Below are 19,588 nucleotides of genomic sequence, written 5' to 3' on the forward strand. Positions count from 1 at the left end.
TCAGCCATTACGACACCATCAAGTAAATGCCTTGACTTTTTCTTTCAAGGGATTTTCACTTTATTTTTAATCTTACCACGGTGTGTAACCAATATTCAAATACGCAGTTCCTGTCATCCCAAAAGCCATGCTAAAAAAGCTATTCCAAGACAACCATGCTTAGCTTTTTCCCCGCACCATTGATATAATACTTGCCTGAATCTGTCAGAGCACAATCCATTTTTAGTTGTACTGGATGCATAAAACAGTTGGACACCTTCTAAAGAAGATGCCACTTTTGTCTGAAAATGCACAAAGGAAAAGGCAAGCAGTGGGTATTTCTCATCTGGATCTAAGGACCTATTCTGTCAGTGTGATTCCATTCTGTAGTTATGGTACTTTATTTCAAACAGTTCAAAGTTCCTTAACCTATATAGGATGATGTTAACCAAGCCATATACAAATAAAAATAAAATTAAATAAAGAAATCTATATTTTGCTTGGAATCATGATGTCCTGGTCAACATGCAATGTGACAGGAAAGTCCGTCGCGTCAAACGTCTTGACTCTTGACACTTCGTCAGATGTTGGTCAACTACAGTGACAACTCCAGGTTGTCACTGTAGTTCAACCTGGGTTTGAGAATGTGTTGTAAACACATCACACATGAGAGTTCACCATTATTAAGACAACCTTCTACTGTTGGACACTGAGCAGCGCCATTGGCAGTTATGTGCCTTGCCACAAGGGCTCAACCACTGTTCACATCCGACCAAACAACTTAACATAGTGTTGTTTGTAACATGGGATAGGTGTTGCCTTCTAAAAATAACCGACTAGTCCACTATCTGAATATAGAATTTCAAAGCACCCTGTCATTGCTGTGATTGACACCAAGGCACCGCCCACTGCGTTAGGAGGAGGCTGTCACGTGTCTTTGTGTGGCGCATCTGGACAAGGCCTGTCCTTGAAAAGCATCTGCCTCTCACTCACTCAAAACTGTCAATTCCCACCAAAATGTATCAGCTCCCTACAGAAAGATGTCACTATAGGGATTATGGGAGACCTCAGGGGGATTAAAAAAATGTACTTGACAGGCCGGCTTCCCTTCGCTCGTTCCCTCAGAAGTTGCTCTGCAGAGCCATGCATTTACATCCCTATATGTGGGTGACTGCCAACACAAATTCTCACCTTGTGGTGAAACCAGTCACAGTAGTGTTTTGACCTTGTGGATTCCTCAGCCCACGGCTTGTCTTTTCGCGTCCGCCACACAGTATCGGAAATCCACCTACCTTTTTGTTGCACTTAGCACAAACGGCTACACATTGCAATCTCTCATAAGGGTGCGGTCACACCAAACTTTGATTCTGCCTATGCGGTGGATTCTGCCAATGCTTTTCAATGGGAACGGAGCGGTTTGTTGCCATTCGCGAACAAAACGCTCCGTTCCCATTGGAAAGCATATAGGTAGAATCAAAGTTTGGTGTGACCGCACCCTAAAAGGCCATTTACAGTAACGATGCAGGAAATATTATTTGGTTAGTAATTATACAAAGAGAGAGATAGCAATTCTAGTAGGGGGAGAATAAAGCAAGGAGAATTAACAATATAAAAGCAGAATGAATTAATCTGCGTCTCTCCCCTGTCTAGTCTAATTAAGGGTCATTCTGTCTGTTGGCCACTTTAGGCCCACACCAAACCACATAATTAAATGTTTCTCATGCTAACCATCGGGAGACCCCCATCGCACTTGAATGTCTGTGTCAAGTTAATTCCCTAATAATATGCACATTGGTCTATTCTCCTCTGTTCCTCCTTATCGTCATCCAGGATTAGCCTGCACGTGTTTACTTTGACTGTAGTGTTCATCACTAAACCAGACACGTACAATGCACACCACAGCCAACCCAAAGGTAGGAAGTACATCAATATTATCATAAGAGGCCAATGTTATAGAGCTAACCAAACAAACCAGGCAGCTTAGTCAGCCTGCCCCGGACAGCCAACCAGTCAGGGACATTAAAAGGGGAAGGCTGTATTTAATGGTACTTAGAATCCATGAGAGTAATTACTTCTCCATGCAATTAGTGCACTGATAAACTGCCATTGTGGAGGGGAAGGTACCTCCTGTAGCTATTCCCTAAGTAATACCCTTGCACCACTTAAGCTACAACAATGCCACAGAAAATGCTGAGAGGCTGTTTTCTGTCTGCACCTTGGGACTCTATTGGTTTGCTTATACTGTACATCTAATAAACACGGGCGAAACAATGTTTCATCAACAAATAACACCTTTCTTTCCCCTGTGTTTGCAAGGGGCATTTCTAGATGAACATGTTTATTTTTGTGTTATATATAATGAAGAGACAGTGGAGGTGAAAGGTCATATTTGGAGGATATTGGATTCAGCTGGTTGCCTCTCTCTCAACCTCTCTGTCTTTCATCACTCCTGTCTGTTGTTGAAATACAGAAATATCATTGCCGTCATGTGCAAACCTTGTATGTCCAAAACTGTTACTTTCCAGAAAAAAGCTAAAAAAAACACAACAAAACAGAAAACAAGTAATAAGAAATCATCGCATTCAATGGAGTTAGTATTAGTCACAAGCTCTTGTTAATACTTTTCTTTGGTTAAACATTTATAGAACCCACAAGCAGACTTCACTTAGCGTCCCAATTTTGGCCTTTTAAAAACAATATCCCAAATCTACAAACTTGTAGATTGCCTTTTTATGCTACGTTTGCACGATACTGCATTCATACATGAAAAACATTAAAAAAAATAATAATATGGAGAAACAAGGTTTCTGCCTGACAACGACGATATGTGCTGAGAACCCCCCTCTCTCTCTCTCTTGGAGTGTGGTTGAGGGGATTAGCCTGTGCCTGAGTGCTAGAATAATGATCACTGCAGCAGAGAAAACACATTTTCACATTTCAAGAGATAAGGGCAGGCAATCTGCAAGCAGTAGACTTAGCCAGGTCCCAGTGGCTTTATTATACAGCTGAGAAAAGTCACTGCCAACCACCACCACCACTTTACAAACATGCTGGGGTTATCCATAACTTTAAAGCTATGTTTGACTTTGTTGTGTAGCTACCCAGTACCCCGTGCATGATATGAGTTCAGATAATGTCAATCATCATTACCTGTGGCTTCTGTGCAGAATAAGCTGTTTGGCATTGGCAGAGATTTGTCAAATTTTTCATGGGCGCAACCCACATAATGTCCCCTGCAAATGGGGCACAATTTTAAAGGGAAATACTGTTCATAGGCTTTGAAACTGTATTATAATTATTGGCAAGAAGCATTGTTGCAACAGAGAAATAATCTACCAAACACATTTCTGAATTTTTTGTGCTGTTTATTTATTCGTGTGTGTGTGTGTGTGTGTGTGTGTGTGTGTGTGTGTGTGTGTGTGTGTGTGTGTGTGTGTGTGTGTGTGTGTGTGTGTGTGCGCACACACACACGCACACACACGCACACACACTCATGCACGTGTGCGTGTGCGTGTGCGTGTGCGTGTGCGCGTGCGCGTGCGGGTGCCCGTGTGTGTGTGTGTGTTGGCAGAATCCGCTTTGTTTGTTGTCAAAACTAATTTATCTGGTATCTAATGTTCTTCTTCTATCAAGAAAGGTGAATCAATCAATGTCTCCATTGCAATTTTCTTTATTATTAAATGTGGAGCTATACGGATATGTTTTCGTTTGTGTCACCACTTAGGTAAAAAAAGTGCACGGCCACTGTTAACTGTCTTCACCTTCATTCCGCCTTGAGGAACATCAATCATTCTAAAATGGCCATTGTCACTGGGGTGATACATCACCGATCAAGAGGCTATAAAGATAAAGGTCCCGCATGGACTATACCGTCTGATTTTAAATGATTATTTGGAGGTATTTCTTCTTCACTGGAGAGACGGAAGTCGAGAGTGACAGTAAAGATCCAGGGAGATGGGGTGGCACAGGTCAAGAGCCATATGTTTGTAAGAATGTGGTCCGCATAATAACTGACCGTCATATTTCATCTCAAGGTTCTTTTCATTCACAGAAACCAGCTACCTCTCTCGCGTCTGCTAATGCTGTTTTTATAGTGTCGTGTGATGTTGCTCGATATCAGGATTTTATGAGGTTTAATGATTGTGATGTAAGGTTTTTTTGTTATGTTGGCTGGTGTCAGGTTTGATGCATTACAGGATTATCTGTGCTTTTAAACCGTGTATCCTGCCTGAATTTATGGGACCCCCTAAAAAAAGAGGCTTAAGGGGCGATCCTTTCAATAAATTCTGAAATTCTGCCTTGACATTTTATTATATTTAAATTTTTACTTGGCAGTATTGGTACACAGATTACCTTTTTTTCAATTTGGGGGTATTTTCTTCCACTTTGGAACATAATCCAGTCCTGCAGAGGATGCTACCCAGTGTGGTAGACATACTGAAGGAGGGGAACTATTTAATAACTGAGAATACGTTTTTGCATAATATCATGAGAGGACCTTTGTAATATATTTAAATGATTAATGAAAACAAAAACTGAAACACGGATTTCCACACCAGTTGATACAGAGCATGACATTACAGTAGGTCTCTTGGGTGAGGGTGATAATGTTAAGTATTTAATGATCAGCACAAGTGATAGGTTCAGAAGTTTGACACAGCACTGGTACTGGTCCAGATGGTGCTAAATAGCATGTGAAAAAGATCCCCAACACTCCGAAACATGAAGTCAAGTAGGAGGGAGAAGTGTGGGAAAATGCAGGATAAACTAATTGTGTCCGTTTATTATTGAGGTGAAAAGCTCTCTCATGGAAACAAGTTGTTAGGAGACCAGGTTTCTTTGTTGTTGTTTTTTGCAGTGGAGATTAGTGATACGACTATAAACTTCTCCACAATCTCTTCAAGTTACCTCCCAATTTCCAACAAACTAGAATGGCTACCTATCGACTGAACCCACAGAGACTGGATTCCATGTTTATTTTGCTCATACCCAATACTTTCTCTCGACTTCTTTGGCATTATTCCAAGGATGCGGCACCATACACACAATCTGTAGAAGCAGCTCACACAAAACTTGGGAATCTCTCTGCTGACAGGATATTTTGTTAGTGCCTATGTGGAACTCGGACAAAACACTGTGCTGAGTAGTTATTGGCTGAATGCATCAGTTTACTGCCCTCAAACTAAGTCCCAAAGTCTATTAACGGTGTTGACTTGTCAGTCTGTGAAGAAGCCTCACAATTTGTAAATCGGGACGAAGCTGCACTATACAGGGAAAATCTGGAAACAAACTGGCTTATGGGCATGTTGAATAATGTGGTGATGGTCTTTGTCTCCTTTGGCCAAATATAGCGATCCATATAAATACGCCACCTATAGACCAGACCGGCAACCAAAGCTCCACCCCTTTTTGGGAGCGTCATCGCCACTGTAGCCTATTGAATGTGACCTAAATGAGCTTATATCATTTGATATCTCTATCCATCGTTTAAGGACATCATGCATATGAGCTGTGATTGGTGAACCTTTGAGGGGACATCCATACGGCTCTGAAATAGACAAACAGCTCTGAAATAGACAACTTAGCTGTCAGCCAAGTTGAAGAAAGAACTATTGGAACTACAGTACTAATTCCTCGCCAAATTAGACAATGCAGGGAAAAAAGAAAGAAGAAGAAGGAGGGGAAAAAAGCAGGCCTCCTGTGATCAAAAGATGTTCAAACAGTCTCAGATAGATAGTGTTTCTTCACTGATGGCTCACAAACGCCTTCTCCATGCCAGTCATGTATAATAATTGTCCTTGACCCAGACAACAAACTTCACCTACGCTGCTTCGCATTCCTCTGGATAAAGGTGTATAGCGGTACAGAATGTAAACACAGTGACTTAAGAAAAACAAGCACTACACACTCTCAGAGAGACGGTACTGACTGTATCCATAACTGTAACCATAACCACTTGAACCACAGCATCCCTATTCTGAGGGGGACATTAGCCCAGAATAGCTGATCTACTGGGGCGGCAGTGGCTCAGGAGGTAGAGCGGCCGCTTGGTGAACCGGTTCGATCCCGGGCTCCCCCAGGGTTTGTGTCGAAGTGTCCTTGAGCGAGACTCTGAACCCCTAATTACGCCCGATGAGCAGGTTGGTGCCTCCGGCCATCGGTGTATGAATGTGTGTGTGAATGGGTGAATGTAATGCACAATCATTGTAAAGTCCCATGGATAAAGGCGCTATATAAATGCACCATTTACCATTTACCAGCTCACAAGTCACAACAAGCTGTGATCTCGTAGATAGGCTATTTTCAGCAAAGACGTTTGGTGTACATGGGAAGAAAGAGCAGACCGAGTACAGAGCCGACCCTAGTCAACTAACTATTAGTTTACTAAGTACAGAGCAGTTGTTCTCAATGTGGGGTGCAGGGACCCTGAGGGTTCCTTGAGGGGGTACCAAATGGACCCTCACAGGTCTATCTGAGAGTGTACAAATAGAACCAAATGGACGGTTGTGGAGGTCCTTGACATTAACATGTTTTGAGAACCACGTGAGGGTTTAAGTGGATATTGGATAAATGAAACCAGCGCTCACCTTCCCCACATACTGTGCGTCCGTTCCCAAGTGCTCTTCTAAAACAAAGAACTGGTTCCAGATCCAGCCTCGCTTGAGCCTGTGGTGCACCTCCGTCTCGCCGTTGGCCAGCCTGGTCAGATTCCTGGAGGGCAGCCTGGTTTGATTCCTGGAGGGCAGCTTGGTCTGATTCCTGGAGGGCAACCTGGCCAAGGCGGCGCGGTGGCTCGCCCCGTCGCACCTCTGGAGGAAGCAGAGGCACACCAGGACGGGGCAGAGACAGGAGGCGGTGGGTATCCTCATGGCGGCAACCTTGAGCGTTCCGCACGTTTTCCTCGTTCCACGGCGTAGTCGAGTAGAGTCAAGGTCCTCCTCCTATGACCGCCACCGCCACCATGCGCCGCCGCTGCTGCTGCCGCCTCCGTCGCCGCGAGTGGCCTCCGCTAGCCACCCCCGCAGCTTCCAAAGTGGCGAAGCAGGCTCTTATAATCCAAGCCGAGCAAAGCCGGTGGTCCGGGGGGGGGGGAGGGTATATATCCGCTAAGTGTCAAGGTCTGAAGCCATCATTTTTTGGGGGGGGTGGGGTGGGGGAGTGAAGTCGAGGTTTCTCATTTACATTGTGGAATATTCCCCAGCTGTGAGGGAACAGCGACGAATTGGAAATTCAGCTCCAGGGATGTTTTTAAAAAAAAATCACAAACCGGACTGAATCCCAGCTGCCATTTTGTGTATCCTGGGTAAGAGAGAGAAAGAAGAGAAGAAACAGAAGGGTTAGTGCAAAAATACAGACTTGTTTTTTCTTTAGTCCACTCCTCCAAGTGGTTTTCTTTCTTTCTGTCACACTACTCTGAAATGTGAGATTGAGGCCCAGGAGGAACGACAGGTAGTATATTGACACTGAAGCCTGATTTATACTTCATTGTACTCCGGTGTCGTACACTGAAAATAGCAACAATATCTACAAGCTCACAACTGTGAGCCATTTTACATTATTCAAACACAGTTTGGATTCAATAATTTACTTTTCTTTAATCCCTGGTCAGCCCACTGCTTGGTAAATTGCATTGCTAAATGAGGTCACAGCCACGTACAGTATCAGAATAGTGCACGACCACAGTGGTGAAATTCGGAGATGGTTTTGTAAAAAATAAATGAAAAAAGGCTTCTTATTTTCTTAGTTCTTCTTGCATTGCCGCGACCTGCTGCAAAGGATTAATTTGTGTCTGGGAAAATTTAATAACAAAAGTGTCAGTAAGAAATGCATGTACTATGATAAGAACAGACATTAAGCCAATCAAAGTTGGGCAGAGGGTGATTTTAAAAACCACTGAAATGGAAAGGAAACGAGGCGGGATTCTGCTAAATGGAACCTTTTCAAGATCGAAATTACATATTGAAATGGGCATTAAAGAGGTAAAATATAACTACACGCATTGTCAACTTTCCTTCCAACTCAAAGTGGTGCAGGACCTACAATATTAAGCCCTTTGCAATTACTATATGTGAAACTGGATCTATGTTTCCTTTGGAAAGCCCTTTATGAATATGTCTAGAAGCCTTGACTAATCCCCATGTTTCAAATATCTCAACATGTGAATTATGCAGCTCAACTATAGTTGTGGGTGATGTTTGGTGAAGTGGGGAAGGGTTGCATTGGTAACAGAGTGCTGAGCACAGCCACTGACAGGTGAGGCAAAGGCTGTTCCACAACGATTGGAACAGCCTCTCGGATTAAGGCAAGACTGGGTAAATGCTAAAGCATTGAGCCAAACATTTGTAATCTGGGGCAAGATCCTCATCTGCATACCGTAGGCAACATGAAAGCCATGCTTAAATGTGTTTTCTCCTGTAGTCCTGGCATACAGTGATTTATGAAAACCCCATTAATAGGGATCTATTACGTTCCTGTCAGGAGGGACTATTGTGAGTTGAGTGTTTATTTGGATTTAAAGGACGACTTCACCCATCTTTAACCTATCTTCATTTAATTGGTCCTTACTAATGCTCATGATAAAATGGTACTATTTTTTTCTACACGGTCTGCAGGAGGGCTGTGGACAATTCAGAAACCCGCCCACCAGTGACATCATCGTTAGGCAGGTTTTACATACATTTTTTACTTAGATTTTTATTAACGCGAGAGCAATGGCTTCCATTATAGCATGCTAACTTTCTAAGAATAGAAAGCCTACAGTTTCTATTAGCTTGGATTCCCCATTGATGATGTCACTGGTAGGTGGGTATCTGAACTGTCCATAGCCCTCCTCTGAGACACAGACCCATAGACAAAAATGGTACCATATTATAATGAGCATTAGTGAGGACCAATTGTATGAAGATAGGTTGAAAATGGGTGAAGTCGTCCTTGACGTTTTCATATGACTTCCTTTCAGACTGGCAATGAATCAACAAACCTATAATACCATTTTAGAGCATAGAGGCAAACAGTTCTAGCACACGGTAGCACTACTGTTGTGATGCTAGAATGTTTTACACAACACACAGGTTACACCATGGAATGAGGTGAATGGTGAATGATGGAATGAGGCCATGTGGAAAATAACACATCAGGCATAGCTCCTGATTGAATAACACTACTAACAATAGACACAGTACTATCTCACAGATCCCCCACACATTCGTAAGTACCAGAGTTATTGAGGTTTAGTTAACTATCGCTGCTGGCAGCCTTGTATGTTCAAAAGTAAAATTGTTCATCAAATGAAATGAAAACAAAAAAAATAACCTGCGTTTCAATGGATCTTTAATTTCTTTAATTTAGCTAATTTTCTTAACTTTTAACTTTTCATTTAATTTAATTGTATAAAAACCCAGAGATAGACTTTACCACTTTCAAACTAGCATCCCTGTTTTGGACTTTCATTCATCATTATAGGCATGATCACAACAAGCTGCAATATATCACGTTGTGAGTTATGTTAAGCATACCCTAATTTATCATTGGAACGCATCTGTATGTCATTTTTAGATTTCTTTGGCTATTCAAAGATAGCAGATATACAAGCTCATAGTGCGGCACCGAGTGCCGCGCTATGAGCTTGTAGATCTGCTATTTTTGAAAAATCATGAAAAGTTGTGCAAATATTTATTTATTTTTTCTTTTTTTTGTAACTCATTTGTAACTCAAATCTTTGCTTCTGGGGGTTCCTGGAACTAAATACTTTACAAATGTTTGCTTAAAAATATATATAAACCAAGATTTTGCCACAAATTTTAACGATTTTTCATAGCCAAAGAAATCAAAAAATGACACATAGATGCGTTCCCGGTCTTAATGGGTTAAAATAAATGTGACCATAATTTATTAAACACATAACATGATAATTGGGGGGAAAAATACTTTAAACTAGCGATTGAAAACAAAACGTTTTTTTATAAATGTTTACTAAGGAAATAAAATCAAATGTAAAGTCCGGCCAAAACCTCATTCACTTGAATGGAGTGTTAGTTTTTCTGCAGCCAGCAGGAGGGGAAATAGCGACAACTGCGGTGCCATTAATGAGAACTGTAGGGGAAAACGTACTTCCCTGTGAGCTTCAATTTAAAGAGCTCTCCCTTGCCGCATGGTAAGGACCCATTATGATCCTTTTGGCAGTATGGCTACCTGGCTGCTCAGCTGGAGTCAATCATGTGTCAGTGTGAGAATTTTGCTTCCAGAGGTTTGACTGGGGGGCTCCCTGGGGTCTCTTTAATCAGTGCACTAATTGACAGATTACCATGCTGATCCCAGGCAAAACACATCTGAGAGAGCCATGAAATCAATGGCAGCTGGCACTGTAAATAGGAATGATTACCCCCCCCCCCCGACACACACACACACACACACACACACACACACACACACACACACACACACACACACACACACACACACACACACACACACACACTTGTGCACGTGCACACACACACACACACACACACACGCACACGCACACGCACACGCACACGCACACGCACACGCACACGCACACACCGTCACCATCAACACTTTATGCTGATGACTGAACTGCATGTTTGTATGTGCATGGTATGGCTAGCCGTATGCCGTTGTGCTTTGTCTGCGTGTGTGTGTGTGTGTGTGTGTGTGTGTGTGTGTGTGTGTGTGTGTGTGTGTGTGTGTGTGTGTGTGTGTGTGTGTGTGTGTGTGTGTGTGTGTGTGTGTGTGTGTGTGTGTGTGTGTGTGTGTGTGTGTGTGTGTGTGCGTGCGTGCGTGCGTGGGGGGGGTAGTGTTGGAGAGCAAGAAGGAGAGTGAGGGAGAGGCGAAAAGATAGGTGGCACTAATTTTTTGGCACCCAGCTGAGCGCACACCCGCTGCATTCCATTTCACAGCACCAACCTTTTGCACACGCGGAACAGCAGGCTGGAGAGGAGTGGTGTGGCAGCAGGTGAAACGCGTATTATGCGACTAAGAGGGGGGTCCCACCAGGGAGAGAGGGAGAGAACACGACACTCTTGAGTGCTCACCTCTCCTAAATGGGAAGGAATACAAACATGTTACCCTCCATTTACGAGGCGCCCGCTTGTAGTCTGTTTTTCAGGCGATGCTTTACTGAGTCAAGGTAAGAGGTAAGGTATGAGTCGATGGGTTTAGAGATCGACTCAAGAAATCAAATTAGAGAAGGTTGAGCGATTTGGAGTTAGAAAATAGACTAGTGCCCCGACTCTAAACTCGTTTTCTGGGATAACCCTTTATTTTGGGGGTACCCAAATTATTTTGGGGGGTCCCCAGATGATTAGCTTAATGTGCAACACTGTTTTATCACTCAACAGTAAACAAACCAACATACAGTATAAGTGTATACAGGGTATCTGCACAAAAGTTACAATTTAATGATCAAGACCTTTTTAATACCAAATTGGCCAAATTGTCAAACATTACTTAAGAGGCAAACATTGTGAAATAGCCGGTCTAAAAGCTCACAACGCCTCGCAGTTGTGAGTTTGGATGTTTTCAAATATTTATCTGTGGAACCGAGTTGAACTAGATGTAATACCTACAATTCCAAGTGCATTGATGCTCCCTCAGTGAATGATATGGTTCAACATCTTAATCTCAAATTAGAGTCAGCTCTCGACATAGTGGCTCCTATGAAAACTAAAAAGAAACTTAACTCTAGAGTAACACCCTGGATTGACGAGCACATGCGCTCACTCAAGAAAGAATGTCGTAAAGCTGAGCGAATTTGGAGAAAAAACAAACTCACTGTCCACCTAGAGATCTTTAAGAAGTCAACAGTGGCCTATAACAAAGCACTGCGCTTGGCAAGGCAGGCATATTTCTCACGCATTATCAATGACAACAAGCAAAATGCCAGAGTCTTATTCTCTACCATTGAACATCTCTTAAACCCCCCCCAGGCTTACAAGGAGTCGCTCCCTGCTTCTAAAGCTAAGTGTGATGAGTTTGCATCCTTTTTTGAAAAAAAAATTTTTAGCATTCGAGCTGGTATTATGAATGCTGCTGCTAGCACTGCAAATGCGGCAAATGGTGCATGGTGCAAAAATGTAGATCCCTCCAGAGGAAGCCTAATATCATTCTGCGCAATTAATGAAGAGGAACTCCCTAAAACTATATCACAGATGTTGCTCACTGGATGTAGTACCCACCCCGTTTCTCAAAGAGGTTTTAGACAGTGTTATTGGAGATATCCTAAGAATTGTAAACAGCTCTCTACTTTCAGGCGTCTTTCCAGACTCACTGAAAACGGCTGTAGTCAGGCCGCTACTCAAGAAACACAACCTTGATCCATTGGTGCTGGGTAATTATAGACCAATCTCAAATCTGCCATTTTTGGGCAAGGTCTTAGAAAAAACTATCTTTCATCAACTGGATGTGTTCCTACAGAACAATAAGGTTCATAACAAATTCCAATCTGGCTTCAGGAAAGGTCATAGTACAGAAACAGCACTTGTAAAAGTAATTAATGATCTTAGGGTGTCCGCTGACAACAAAAATGTATCTGTTCTCCTACTCCTTGACTTAACCGCTGCTTTTGATACGATTGATCACACAATTCTACTACAACGTTTGGAGTACTGGATTGGTTTGTCAGGCACAGCCTTGTCTTGGTTTCACTCTTACCTAACAGGCAGAAGCTATTTTGTCAGTCTAGCTAACTTTGACTCAGACAAACACAACATCTGTTCTGGTATTCCACAGGGCTCAATTCTGGGTCCCTTATTGTTCTCCCTGTATATACTACCGCTGGGAGAACTCATCGCCGATCACGGAGTGAACTTCCATTTCTATGCTGATGATACCCAGCTGTATCTTTCAGTAGCTCCAGACGACCCCTGCGCTCTAGACCCATTGTTGACCTGTCTGTCCAGTATAAAATGCTGGATGAGTGAGAACTTTCTTAAGCTAAATGAGGATAAAACAGAAGTTCTCATAATTGGCTCCAGTGAGCAGAGAGAATCAATAACAAGTAGACTTGGTAACCTGGCTGTAGAAAGTAACACCACAGTAAAGAACCTGGGGGTGATTATCGATTCTGAATTGAATTTCAATACACACATTAATCATGTCACCAAGATTGCTTTCTTTCATCTTAGAAATATTGCACGAATTAGAGACTATCTGTCGTTAGACGATGCAAAAACGCTGATCCACGCTTTTGTTTTCTCTCGGCTTGATTACTGCAACGCACTCTACTCTGGCCTGCCAAAGAAAACAACTGACAGATTACAACTTGTTCAAAATGCGGCAGCCAGAATTTTAACTAAAACCAGGATGAGAGAACATATCACTCCAGTTCTAGCTTCACTACACTGGCTCCCGGTTGTTTTTAGGATTGATTTTAAAATTCTTTTAATAGTTTATAAAGCTCTAAATGGTCTGGCACCCTCCTACCTCTCTGACTGCCTAGAGAGATATGTTCCAAACCGGGCCCTCAGGTCTTCAAGTGCTGACCTGCTCGAGGTGCCTACAATGACATATAAAAAATACGGTGAAGCAGCATTCTGCTTTTACGGACCGACAGTGTGGAATAAACTCCCATTACACTTAAGACAGGCAGCCTCTGTCGATAGCTTTAAAGCACAGCTCAAGACCTATTACTTCACTCTTGCTTTTAGCTGATTCTTTGGTTGATTTTTAATTCCTCACTGTATTCCCTATTTTAATGTTGTTTTATGCCTTTGCTTTTGTTTTGTGTGAGTGGAAGAGAGAGTCACGGTAGTTAAAAGACAAGAGTCTGATAACTCCATCCGGAGGATTTAGTGAATTATCCTCTGGGGCACGTCGACACGTGGTGGACCCTCCAGGGCAGATCCTTTTGTCTATGTTTAGTCTATATATCTTGTATAACCCCGATATCATTCTCAGGGGTGTACGGTGTGTGGTTTGGATGTGATAAGTTAGCAGATCCCCTGGGCTAGTCCACACGTGGTAAACATGGTGAAAATATATTACTAAGGTGTAATATTGACAATTGTGTGAAGATATATTACTAAGGTACTAAGGTACACGTGGTAAACATGGTGAAAATATATTACTAAGGTGTAATATTGACAATTGTGTGAAGATATATTACTAAGGTACACAAGGTACACATGTAATATTGGCAATTGTGTGAAGTGTGGATATTTCTTTAGCTGTGTTGTAGAGGACAGTGGCCACTACATTTAAGTTATATCCATTTGTGTTGAAGTTGTGTAGTGGCGAGGGCCACTGCATTTTACTGCATTTTACTGCTTCTATTTTATTTTATTTTATTTTTGTTTGCTTTATTGTTAAATTGGTTCTAACTGTAATTGTATTCTTGCTCTGTAAAGCACTTTGAGCTGCATTTCATGTCATGAAAGGTGCTATACAAATAAAGTTTATTATTATTATTATTATTATGTCAGGGTGGGGAGGTCCACAGTTTAAATATGATTATTTTGGGGCGGGGTTGCGGCCTGAGAAGTTTGGGAACCCTTGCACAAGAACAATACGCCTGTACAACAAGCGTGTACTGTATATGATACATAATGGTGTAGTCTATGTATCTTCACCATTTCTCTACTCACTCTTTGTTTCAGAGGAGGGCCGTGGACAGTTCAGAAACCGACCGATTCCAAGCTAATAGAAACTACACTACAGCCTTTCTGTTCCTGGAAACAGTGCTGACATTATTCTCGCATATTTTTTTTAATATTAAATGTAATAAAAAAATGAGATGATCAAACCTGCCTACTGATGATGTCTATATTTTAAATTACAAGACTGAGCTAACAGTTAAGTTTTCTTTTTCTCTATGTGTGGTGTTTATTCAGTTTGGGGAAATCACAATCTCTCAATGGCTCTGGGCTGGTGATATAGTGTTAGACTAGAGCTAGCACTTTAAAGTTTTCAGATATATAGTACTGAATATGTGACTGAGGCTGTAGGTTTGGTCCACAACTTGGCCGTTGTGAAACAGTTGTTTTTTGGTCTGATTTACGTTATTTTTTTGCATGAAAGGTGTCGATTGGTTCAGTGCCCGTATTGTCTCTGGTTTCACCCTCTGAGCACCGACCATCTTCTCAAGCATGTGTTTGTGTTTACATATCGGAGCACGGTGTGGAGAATGCAGTTGCTAAACAGACTTTCAGTGACTTTCTGTGCATAGCGAAAGTTGCTCTGATCTGTTCAGCAGAAAGGATTATTCATTCATTGTTTTCCTCTGTGTGGAAAGCCTAAATGTTGCAGTGTGTTTGTGCTCGCCTTGCGTCCAACAGTAGCATTACACTTTTGGCCATTTCTTAGAAAGAACGATCAGAAGGCCAAACATACAGGGTACCAGTCATGTGGTTGATAAACTATTTACTTTGTTTGTTTTCTAGTCTAGGCCAGTACTGCTCAAAAGAACAACAATTTATGAACGGACCCTTAAAGGGTGTATAACTCTGGTAGTGTATAAATGTAACGAAATGGACCAGTAATGGTCAATTTGGTTACATTACACACTCTCTGTGTTATTATACTACATAATCATCGTTAACCAAATGGACCGTAAGGTCTTTAAGGTCTTTTTGAGAGCGTGTAAATGTAACCCTTGGATACAATATAAATGGACCCGTAATGGTTTGTTTGGTTACATTTATACACTCAGTGTTACTAGGTATATGGGGGTCTGTGGTCTAATGCATAGGCTACAAAATGGACGGTCCTTGAAATTACAAAAGTTCGAGAACCACTGTTCTCTAGGCTATTGAGTAGTATGGTAGAATTTTGTGAAATGTATGTGTTGCTTCAAGTTTCTATGACAGCTGACTGAAAGGTGACAATGGGGGTTGTTTGAGGTGTGGATAAACCTCCCATTGTTAACGCTCAACAAGCCCTGTTAATGTGTGATATCTTTGGAAGCTGTGTTCTATGCTTTGACTATTCTTAAACAAGATTCAAATGACCATATCTTCTTCAAATAATTATTTAATTTCAATAAACTATATTATTATAAATAATTATCATTTGAAAGCAATGATGTAAAAGCTGAAAAATGACCAGGCCCCCCTTGTGGCCCAAAGCATTGTATTCAGTCACATGTGGGCCCCAGGGGCCACAGGCCCAATGGACAGCAGCTGCAGTGGCAGTTACTTCAGGACCACGGACAGCAGTTACAGTTACTTCAGGACCATGGACAGCAGCTACAGTTATGTCTGGACTATGGACAGCAGCTACAGTTATGTCGGGACTATGGACAGCATGCTACAGTTACTTTTGGAACAAGCTAATCAAACAAGAACAATTGAAATAGCTCAACACAACTAATGTTCTCCAACTTCAACACAAAATGACACTTTCAGTGACGGCTGCAGTTTCAAAACATTTCGGAACCTTCATCACAAGTGTCTTTAGTGCTGAGAAGAGCACCCTTTTGCTGTTATGACCTATCATAAACATGATGCATAGCCAGACACCAACTTCTGGCAGTGTTCCTGGGGAATCTTGGCCTATTCCTCACGTGCAATGGCCTCCAGTTCACTATTATTCTTGAGTTTGTGTTCTGCAAACGTCTTTAAATCCCACCAAAGATTTTCTATTGGGTTCAAGTCAGGAGACTGTAAAAGCCAGTCTAGAACCTTACAATGGTTGAATCACCCAGCCTTCTAATAGATGCATTGGTTTATCCTGTAGTCTGTAGACATTAAGTACTACAGACTACTTGGTAGTATAAGTGGGCCTTGAAAGGTACCATATGAATACAGTCTCAGAGGTAAACAGGCTACAGCTCTGTGCATGCTTGAGCAACTGTGTGCACTTAAGTGCACACAGTTCATTGGGCACTACACTTTACATCCATTATATCCATACGTTATATCCACATTACAAAAGTGCACCGTTGATTTTACACTTGCAAAACACCAAGGACAACCCCCCTCAACTCACATTTTCTCTTACCACCCTATCTCAGCAACTTCCTGCATGATGACGATATTTTCTTTTCAAGCTACAGCCAGTACAAATCTTAAGTGAGATTAGAAATGAATGCACTTTTTTTTTAAATGAGATGTATAAAAAAGAAAACCATTGGTTGTCAAACACTGCAGCTGCACAGACTGAGGGCAGAGAAAGCTGCTCATCATAAACATAGAAAATACATCATTTGGCAGCTCTAGCTATGCTGAACAAAACTGATGCTTCAATGAGGCAACACCATTCCCAAATCTCACTGTGTTCGTCTTCCCTCTACAGTACAACTGAGCCACGCACACGTCAGCAAGACAAAATGCTGTAACCTTGCATCTCAATCTTTTTTTCCCCCCTTAACACTTGTGGATAATTAAAGCCAATCAACAGCAGGTTTTAAACACAGATTAGGCCTGGAGCTAATTGAGCCCATTGCAGTAATGACTCCCACAGAGTTATGTGGGCAGGACGATATGTCAGTCACCTCCTCCCCTCCTTGCACACCAGCCCTCTGCCACCCCCAACCGACCCAAGAACTACCACCACCGCCCGCCCACACCTTTCAAAATCTGCAACACCTCGTCCTTCCTAACACTCCTGTCCTCGGCGCGCAAATGCCATCTGTCGGAGCCGTGCCCTTGGCGGCGCTTCCATTACCACACACCCCGGCGTCTTCTCCCTGACCCGCCCTCTCCCACTTCGTTACCCCAGATGAATGAGAGAGAGAGAGAGAGAGAGAGAGAGAGAGAGAGAGAGAGAGAGAGAGAGAGAGAGAGAGAGAGAGAGAGAGAGAGAGAGAGAGAGAGAGGAAACCCTGATGGTTTTCATCTCCGTGCTTTTACATGCCAAATTAAACAGCCCTTAATTATGTTTGTGAGGAGTCACTTCAGCAGTCAGTTGTTTATTATTATTTATTTATTTTCGTTTTCCTCCCCTTCCCTTCGGTGTCAAATTAGAAAACATCGCTGCACTCGTCAAAACCGTGGATATATGTTGTTTAGCTTCCGTAATGAGAGCCGGGCAGAAAATGGAAAACATCCCATCTGTTTTGTGTGTGTGTGTGTGTGTGTGTGTGTGTACTTGTATTATTATACTTGTGAGGTGCAAATGTCCCAACAAGAGTAGCAGAAAATAGAAAATAGACATGGTAAGGCCCTCAAGATCAATGGTTGTTTTATTGGTTAAAACTTATTTTTAGAGTTCTGCTTACAGTTAGGAAAAGCGCTTTGATTAGACATTTAGAGGTTAACAGGTTTAGGGGTTTGGGTACGGTGTTGCGCAAAAGAAAAGGATCTATGAGCTCGTAGACCCGTCATTTCCGGCGTTAGCCTTGGGGTTTAAAATGGCCACCAAAAAAAGCTAAAGACATTCATAAAATCGGCTTCCTAAAATGTTATGTCCTCATTTGTATAGCAATACAATTTTGTGTGTGGCTGTGTGTGTGTATGTGTGCATGTGTGCGTTTGTTTTCACGGGGTACAGTGGGGACTGCCAGGCCGCCGCAGACAGCATCCATCTGCTGGCCAGTGTGCGGGGGGAGAATAAATACACAGCGGTTTCCACACTCATCATCATGTCTCCCTGCTGGCCGCTCGCGGCAGCGGTTGCCGGAGAATATCGAAACCAGTAATTCCTCAAGTCCTGTCCTGGGGACACGGAGTACAGCTGCTTTTTATATCCGAGCTGTATGAACAGGGCCTCATTAAGACCCAGGACACCAGCTGAACGCAATTAACAGATGGAATACAAAAGCAGTAGTATGGTCCATGGTCCCCCTCGGCCATGGCTGAGAACCAACGCACCAGCATTGGGGGCTCAAAGCCAGAATAAGGCCATGGGATGTTCTTGGATAGGGTTGGGGAGTTATTTAATGTATTGGTTCCTGCATTTGTGATGAATGCAGTATTTGGGTTTCCAGTGTGAAAGCAGCCGAGGACCTCTTATCTAGACAAGGATCCATCATCCTTAATCATTGAGTTATGACAGTACTTAAAAGGATGAATGCTATCACATTAAAAACGTGAATGTTCCAAAATTGGCCACATGAAGATAGACAGGTTGATTGTCAGTGACTTCACAACAATGCAGAGTTATAAACGGTGGGGCAAACGCAGATTCGGTGATATTCATATCACCTGAACTTTGTATGCGGAAGACTGACTGACTGTCTGTCTGTCTGTCTGTCTGTCTGTCTGTCTGTCTGTCTGTCTGTCTGTCTGTCTGTCTGTCTGTCTGTCTGTCTGTCTGACTGACTGACTGACTGACTGACTGACTGACTGACTGACTGACTGACTGACTGACTGGTTGATGGAGTTGCACGATTGGTCGACTGGTTGGCCTAACAACAGACTAGCCAACCTCAGAGCAAACATCCCTCCAGGCTGTGGCATGTAGTCTATCATAATGACTGACCTTTTCCTATACCATTTGACACTGGGGCTGGTGTTATTTGTGAAGCCATGGTCAAGTACATATCTCTGACCCTTGGTTCCAGTCAATCTGGATGATCTATTAAACTGGCACAGCCAAACTCCTATACTGGGATGACACGAAAATCCTATCATCACTGACTGATGATGTTACAGGACTAAGCTAAAGCTAAGCGATGAGTGTCATGTTTTTTTTTTAAATACAGCTAAGGCAA

The 19,588-nt window shown here is 42.4% G+C and overlaps 1 protein-coding gene across 1 annotated transcript in view; it reads right to left on the reverse strand.

The window, feature by feature from the left end:
* Positions 1-6,848, reverse strand: part of LOC308076966 (cadherin-18-like) — a gene marked incomplete at both ends in the record, with an annotated part of 130,693 nt that extends 123,845 nt beyond the window's left edge. Inside the window, one exon of the mRNA XM_080417491.1 lies at positions 6,567-6,848. Coding sequence (XP_080273617.1) covers positions 6,567-6,848 — 282 coding nt within the window. The remainder of the gene's footprint in view (positions 1-6,566) is intronic.
* Between the last annotated feature and the right edge of the window lie 12,740 nt (positions 6,849-19,588).

This window comes from Gymnoscopelus braueri (genome assembly GCF_963280865.1).
Source record: "Gymnoscopelus braueri genome assembly, chromosome: 21".
Classification (NCBI taxonomy): domain Eukaryota; kingdom Metazoa; phylum Chordata; class Actinopteri; order Myctophiformes; family Myctophidae; genus Gymnoscopelus; species Gymnoscopelus braueri.